The following is an 8,852-nucleotide window of genomic DNA, read 5'->3' on the forward strand; positions in this document are numbered from 1 at the left end:
GCTACTTACCTGCATATATTCCTTTTTTTTTCAGTACATTCTCATCTATGTATGAATCCATCTCCAATATAAAGTTTTTTCCTTGACGTACATACATACATATATATTATATTACATCGAAATTTCTTCAGGATATATGTAATATTTTGAACGTTATATGAACATTTAACCACTTAAATGGCTGGACACAATAAGGCTATATGTAAATAAATAAATATAATAACGATTACATTTAGGATTCATCCTAAAGATTTAACTGGCATTACAATTTCATTCGTTGATTTGATCTTGACACAGTAATGTGTCCTAAAAATGAAGGCTATGCCCTTACATACATATCATCGGCCTCTCAAATTGTTCAATATATATGTACATACATACATACTTTATATAAGTAGTAACTATGATACAAACATAGGTTACTATCAACATTTCAACACAGTGACAGGAGCTCTAAATTGACATTATTTATTTTCATATGAAACCCTCAATATGCTGAAACTATGTATTTGAATAACATACATATTACACATTCTTCACACCTTTCAAATAAGTCACATGACTATTATTCGACATGTGCATATCATTCGTCGATGTAAATTAAGTATTATACTTGTCCAAATCGCCTGGTTACAAAAGTAAGAAACAAAACAATCTAAAGAATGCGAGCAATATTAGTAAAACTTTGTAAAACACTTTTTCATTCCAATGGAACAATACTTCGTTTAACGTTGAGAAATCTATACAGATGTAAAGATGAGATAACATAACACAATCGATTGTCTGAAATAGTTTAAAATCGATGATACGTTTTCGTAATATCAATGTTAGAATTTCGACAAAATTGCCACACTTCGTTTGTCACCAGTGAAAGTGCCTTTCACACTTTTACGTTCTATTTTACGTCGCTAACCCTTTTAGCGTCGATTTTACCGTCTTGGAAAATGTACACAAAACGACATACCTACATATAATCGATTCGTAATCGTCGTGAAAGTTTGAGAAGCAACGTTCAAATCCAGTAAGTATGAAACAACAATTTCGAGTCACCACTTTCGCCCATGGCTTCATTTGATTACATTCAAACAATATTAATACGTGACTCTTTCGATCTGAAGCTGTGCCAAATTTATTAGTGTTTACCAAAGAGCAATTGATATTGCCAATTGATTTATCTTATTCCCCATGAGGCGGTAGTTTTATAAAAAATACTATCCATAAATGGAACTGGGGAAGAGAAAATGGATGTATTATACGTGTCATCTGTTAAATTTAAAACGTTTTATTTTCGGTTTAATGAAATGATCAGGGGCGGCTCGTGACTTTAAAAACAGGTGGGGCACGAGAAGGCTTAATCCCCCTCCATATTTTTTTTTCCAAAAATAATGAACTTAATATATTTTTAGTGACATTGGTTCATTGGACGACTTGGTTCATTGTGTTTAAAAAAAATGTGATAAATTAAAAAATTTTTAATGATAAAAATTAAAGAATTGATTGACAATGTAAGCATACTTTGCAAGATATAATTGAAATGTTGAAAAACGTTGACTGTGTCGTATTTTTTCGAATTTTATAGAGAAGCAGCTGTATTACCCGGCTTCGCTCGGTATTTGTAAAATATACCACTTAAACATGACTAATCTAATAGTAAACATTTTATTAAATTTATTTGAATAGTTTTAATTTATATAAAAATATTTGATTGCTCATTTGTTTTTTTTTTATTAAATTGACTGTCACGAACAAACAAATATATATAGTAAGTCTCTTATAAAAAATATATATGTACGCCCCCTAGGGCCACGCCACCTGCGCCCCCCTGAATCTTCGCCGTCTAAGGCTACGCCTCCTGCGCCCCCCTAAACCTCCGCCGTCTAGGGCTACACCCCCTGTGCCCCCCTGAACTAAGGCGAATCAACGCCTATGAAACGAAAAAAAAAATCGAATCATTTGTTCAATGACGTCACGGATCTACGAACGAACGAAAGATACATACATACATACATATGTATATACAAAGTCTCTTTCCAAATTATATATTAGATATAGACGACCGGGGCTGGCTTATTCTGGCGTTCCTTGAAAACCTAATCTAACTTGCGTGGGCGCCAACAGGATACAATGGAACTCGGTATGACGTCACCTAGTCCCTTTGTATGCTGCTCGCACACTCGTAAGTAAGCCTGTGCGATAAAAACAGGGAGAATTCACATGATTTATACTCTATAATATGACAAATATTTAAATTCTTGCTTATGTACATATGTATGTAAATATACTTATCTTCAAATGCCTTTGCTCCTCGAGAAGGAGACGTTTTGAAATCAGTCAACTATTACAATTTATACCATTCGATATTACTAATTTTATAAGAAATTTTATTAAACGTTATCTATAAACACTTATATATGTATTCATACAGTGGCGGTTTATCATACATTAAAAATTTGTAAATAGGTTTTTGAGCTCTATTTCCTATTATGCTATAGATTAACATTGAATAATATAATACTATGATTACTAACCAAATTAAATTAAATTGTAAAATAGAAAATGATCAGTAGATCAGTAGCTATTAAAATATATATATAAGATGTATTGTTAACATAATTTCGTAATAATAAAAAGCATTTGAAAATTAAAAAAAATACATTAAAAATAAGCGCGCGCTTGGGGCTCTGAAACGGGCCTTTGCTACCAAAATTTACAACTTAAAAATTATTATCATTGTCCACAATACGTTTGTAAGCCAAGAATAAATCAATACCTATTTTACATAGTATTTTAAAATAACGCCTATTTTATTTCAAAAACTGTTAAAGTTTCAAGTACATATAGTAAATAAATAAAATATATTTTTGTAAAATCCTAATGAAAAACCATATACTGAAAAGTATGGTAAATAACGACGATAGCATTTTTTTACTGAAGTGGGGGCCTCAAATTTCAAATGTGCCTGGGGACCCCCATTTGCATATGTATGTATGTATACTGGGGCCCTCCACTGTATACATCAAAACAGAGAAATGTTATAATAATAGAAGTGGCTTTAGGCGTCATATTGTTGTCACAGTGACGATTGTCCACAGACAATCCTAAATAATTTTAGCATCGGTCGTATTTGATGCTTGGTGCTCGACGTATATCCGATAAAAACTTCTCTGTTTGGTTATATTACTCGCAAGGTGGGCAAACATCGGTAAAAATTGCACAATGCATTCAAAAACACAATAAACAACATGGGATACATTTTTATAAGTAAATTGATCCGATTGTATTCCGTGCGTTGTAGCGTAATTTATAAAGACGTACCGCGTAATATTTACAACAATTATTTATTCGTAAGGGCCCTTCTATTATTATAACATTTCTCTGTGTCCAAACGTTCAATTGTATTATAATGGATTCAGTGTTCATCCCTTTGTGAATATACGAATATACGTAATATCCTAAAGACCACTGTAATATATTATATGTATTTTATCTTTTGAACGACGTTCATATATGTAGGATATTAATATAAAAATGATTACAATTATGTATAATGATGTGGCTCATGCCGAACAGTTGGTACACGTATGTATTAATGTTAAGGTTGGTACCCCTGAACCGTGTGCGGTAGCGACAGTAGTAGTAGTTGGCGTCGCGCCTTGACGCGCCGGTTGCGTACGCGCATCGATTACCTATTGTTCTAAATAAACATAAGATTGAATTGAGATCGTCTTTACTTGTCTCTCTCTCCTGCAATCCTCCCTACTACCCAGCGGACTTCCTATATATATAAATTTACTTTTACGGTGTAAATAATGGTTAATCATAATTTTACGGCCGTAATTTCCACTGTGACTATATTTTCCTCGCCATTGTTTCGTTTGATTGTGTAAACTTAGCTTTTTATCTGCCGGTTTTCAACTGCATGTACCGGTTTTGCGATAGCGTTGTCTAATTTTCCACCGCGTGCTCAAATGCGTGGAAAAATTGTCGGAAAACTAAACGTAAATTGGATAACAACTCTTGTGACCGTCGTGACTTTGTCAATTGTTTTTTTTTTGTCGCCAAAGTGTTAAGGACGACTTGGTGCAATCGTCCAAGACGATCACAGATCGGAAACGGGTCATTATGTCGTTGGCAGACGAATCTACCTGGTCAAATCGGGTCACGGGCACTTTCTTTCTCGCCTACATACGTAGTACGTGAAAACCATCAAAAATAATTAGTTTTTAAAAATTAAAACAAGTGAAAATTCAATTGTTTTCAGAAACAGTAATTTATTTGTTAGTTTGTAGAAAAAGTTCAAAACCATCAGAATTTATTTACCATTTAGATTTATTTGTTAATTTTTAGAAAAAGTTCAAAAAAATATCAGAAATTTGAGATACCTAAGTTTTAATTAAAATTTTTACCAATCACATTAAATACTTGCTAAATTTGGACAGTGGATATATGCACATATATTTGTACTTCATCAATTTATTTATTTATTTATTAATAGTTTTGGACCATTGTGGCATTACAGGAAGAACATAATGCACCACAATGGCCTACATTTGATAAATATATAAAAACAAGTAAAATATAAAATAAAGGAAAAAAGCAAAAGCAGAAAACATGGTAAAATAAAATAAAAAAAGTAACAAATGGAAAATAATACATCAGAAAAAAAAATGAACATACATATGTGTAAAAATCAAAAATAAAATCGATAAATCCCATTCTTTGTTTACATTGAACAAAATTAAAATTTATTTATTTATTATAAAAAAATTATTACAAATCATCATCATCATAATCTACAGCCATTTACCATCCACTGCTGGATGAAGGCCTCTCCAACACGCTTCCACTTTCATCCATCTCACCTCAAACATTTTTCTAATTTCGTTTACCCATCTTTCCTGCAGTTTTCTTTTTACCCTTTTGCATTCTTTCGGGTACCATCCTAGTACTGCTTTTGTCTACCTTTCGTCCATTCTTCTAGCCACGTGGCCCGCCCATTGCCATTTCAATATTCTCACTCTATCCACTATATCTTCTCACCCATGTATTCCGTTTCCTGTCTTTCCTCGTTATGCCAAGCATACAATGTTCCATAATTCTTTGTTTGTATTGGACTTTGTGTAGCAACTTATGTAGTATTCATTGTCCAAATTTTACATCCATACGTCATCACTGGCAAAACACACATTTTTTTGAAATAGGAAATGATTCATGCATTTATTTCATTTGCTAACTTTCCGGTGTTGGATAATTCTGATTTCAGTTTAATTATATTGAAGGAAAAATAATTAAATAGAAATTTGAAATAAATCCAATAACATACAAGCCCTTCAAAATTCCCCATAGAAGTTAAAAACTATCACAAACTTTATCGAACCCGAAAAGGTTAAGGTTCTCACGACAAACGATCGATAAGAACTATGCAGTTTATCGGAATTTCTTAAAACGATGAAATGTATTTAATTAATCACCAATACAAAAAATAACTAGCAAAAATTTTTCACAAAATTACAGATATTAATTTTTATCGATTACATTGGGCATTCCGTATCAAAGTCTGCGAAAACACTCATTTCAATATTAATAGCGAGTATTTTGGTGAATCATCGCTTTTTTGCTAAATCCACACTTCCATAGCATTATTCCAGCTGAATCATACATACATACATAGGTTAATTCGAACAAATTACAACAATCATATTGTAAGTTGGGTATAAATATTGCGGTTTTAATAGTAAGCACGTTCACTTATAATGAAAAATAATAAGTACGTAAATGTATTTAAAATTTATCGGAATCATTGAATATACATGCGTGTGTATGTATATAGACAAACGTATTATTATATTTAATGTAAATATAATGTATAACATCAGTAGTTTACAGTTCAGTTAATGTATACATTACTTATATGAATATATATGTAAGTACCTATGTATTGTATCTATGTAAAATACGAACATACTGTATATATTCTCCAATTGTACATACATATCTACATTTGAATGTCATTGCTCTACGTACAATATGCACAGATTGTAAAAAATCAATCACCTTCGTTTGCGCGAATACTAGATAAATGGACCTTGAGAGTAGAAGTACCGAAAACATTGTTAGCCTGTGTTACTAATGTTTTTTCATTTGCCAGACAACATACTTTTGAATACATTTCGAATAATAAATATTTATATTTTTCTAAATTTAAAAACGTACGCACACAAACATCTTTCTTCATTCGACGAGTTGCTGCAGATTACGCAAAAATATTTTTTTCTATACCAGTATTCTTAAAATTATTTAAACAGGTTTTGCATGTGATTGATTCGTTATTATGGAAATTAAAAAAAATAAATACGAACTTACATACACTTATATATAAAAAATATGTTATTGGTTTAATTATTATATGTATGGACATATGTTTGTACTTATCTTCACATATTCTGGATGGAATTGTTAGTTGCAATCAACGACACGCAACAAAATGCGACTTTTTGCAAAAAGGAATTTCAAGTTTTGAATTTGTATTGCTTTTTTATGCAGTTTCGAAGTGTCAAAACAATGAAGTCAGTGACCCAACAAATAAAGATAACGCGTACGTCATTCGAAAAATATAAATACAGTAAATATATGTATGTACATACAAATGCATTTTTGCACACTCTTAAAACGCGCCAAAAATGTGCTGTCAACAGTCTAAAATTAAACTGACACATTCTTACAAAAATAAAATGTTATTTATATGCGTTTGTTAAGGCTATAGGTACTTTTTAATCTTTTTCGCGTCATGATGCACTGAACAATATTTATATGCATACCTTAAAATTTCTTTATACCTTGATGATGAGGTATGTGTAGTATCAGAGAATCAACGACGTGTAATTCCTTGTCAAGGATTTTCAAATGTACCTTATTTCCTTAATTTTTTTTAGTAACTATTGAAAACTATTGCTAGAGGTTTATAATCGCAAATAGTAGAAAAATCTTTGACTTTTATTAAATAGACTGGTGGTTAAACCAGCAGAATAGACTAGTGGTTAGCATATAATGCTTTGAACAGAGTGGTCACGGGTTCATATCCCACTAGTTTCTGCTGGCCAGACCTTGGATTTGTGACTCCAGGTCGATCGTTTCCTATCAGAGTTTACTATCAGAGTCATATCTGATTTTCATTGAAACGGTTCCAACAAATTGGCAACCTTACCCATTTTCTCGCAAATCTCGAGTTTTCAGCATTCTCGAATTTCGCTGAATTGTATAAAATGCTACAAATTTACAAATCCGACCATTAATGTATCTATGAACGTTAATTGATATATGTATATATTTACTGAATTGTTGAAATGCTGCAATTATACAAATTTGATCATAGATGTCTTTTTGGGTATTAATTTATATGTATTTACTTTTGTATAATACAAATGTACAAGAAGGGGCATTTGAATTACCTTCCTGGTATAGATTAAAAAAAAAAGATGATTATTCTTCTTTTATAGTTAATCATAATCAGACAATAAATTGAAAAGAAAAAACTGTAGATTTTCCTATTAAATAAATAAATAAATAATTGGGATGGTGAGTAGATTATCTTTTCCTAATTAATATTTCGATTAAAATTGAATTTATTTTCTTCACCAGGAAATGCTTTGCCGTTATAGTCGAGTTTCATTTCTGTAAGCAGTGTGAATTTTCTCAACAAAAATGTGTGAATTGTTTGCTACATTTTTAACTTCCGCGACACGATTCGTATTTTTGTACACGAAAGTTATACAGGAAATTGAGCAAATAATAATCATTTTTGTTGTTATCTACCTTTATCTACGTATACGTCGTTTATCTATTCAAAGTCCTTATAGATATTCATATTCATATGCAAAACCGTATCGAATCCAAACATTGAGGATAATATGTAGATATGTACACCGATTTTCAAATAACGTTAGCTCTTACCATCACCCCAGGGGCCTTCGTCGTTGTTGAGGCCGCTACTCCTCGAGATCAGGTTCTGTCTGGTGACCTCGTCCATGGTGTGAAGACTACAGAGTGTTGGTCTTCGGCTGTGAGCACCGTTCGACTGTCGCAACGGACGACGTCAGCTGCATCACGATTCTGTGACGTCACGGAACATTGTTATGGTGGTGGCGATGGTGGTGGAAGTGGTAAGCGTCTTCCTCGACTGGTGGCCAGGCGCCAACTGCCGACCTGACCGACCTGAGGTTGTGGACAGGTGAGGGAGAAAGTCAACAGTCGACGTTCCATGGCGCCAACACTGATTTGACGACAACGAGGAAGCATTTGGGTCATGCCTATGACTATAGAACTCACCGAGAGTCTGAGATAACTCCCACTAGATAGGACAAATTGTGTACAATAAACATTAGATTACTCTGAAAGCCCAATTGGATCCCAAACCACGAGAATGCTGGTCTTTCCGGAAGATACTGAACGATTCCAGGAATTGTATCGTTGAATATTTCTCCGTTTGCTTTTGCATCGTAGTTTTATTTATGGGTATGTATGTACTTACAAACATTGAAAAACGTACATTTTGGTCATTAACTTCAACCAATTAAAGTGATCATTCAATATACATAAATAGCTAATGGACTTACACAATAATATGACTAAAATTCCAAATCGCAATGAAAGCAAAACTGAAATAAAACTACAACCTTGTATAATTAACGGTCTCGTGCAGTGGCGTGCCGTGACTTTTAAAACAGGGGACTAGGTATGGGCAAAATATATATAAGTACATACTAGTGTTGTGCACGATGAAATATCATTGCATGGGTGTTGGCATATTAAGTTATTAAATAAAAAATAAATGTGTCGATCCTGTGTTCGATCCG

At 32.6% G+C, this 8,852-nt stretch overlaps 1 protein-coding gene across 1 annotated transcript in view; it reads right to left on the bottom strand.

The window, feature by feature from the left end:
- The window catches only part of LOC143914246 (uncharacterized), a 14,631-nt gene extending 6,435 nt beyond the window's left edge, over positions 1-8,196 (bottom strand). Inside the window, exon 1 of the mRNA XM_077434398.1 lies at positions 7,951-8,196. Coding sequence (XP_077290524.1) covers positions 7,951-8,026 — 76 coding nt within the window. The 5' untranslated portion in view covers positions 8,027-8,196. The remainder of the gene's footprint in view (positions 1-7,950) is intronic.
- Positions 8,197-8,852: the final 656 nt, after the last annotated feature.

This window comes from Arctopsyche grandis, chromosome 7, assembly GCF_051622035.1.
Source record: "Arctopsyche grandis isolate Sample6627 chromosome 7, ASM5162203v2, whole genome shotgun sequence".
Lineage (NCBI taxonomy): Eukaryota > Metazoa > Arthropoda > Insecta > Trichoptera > Hydropsychidae > Arctopsyche > Arctopsyche grandis.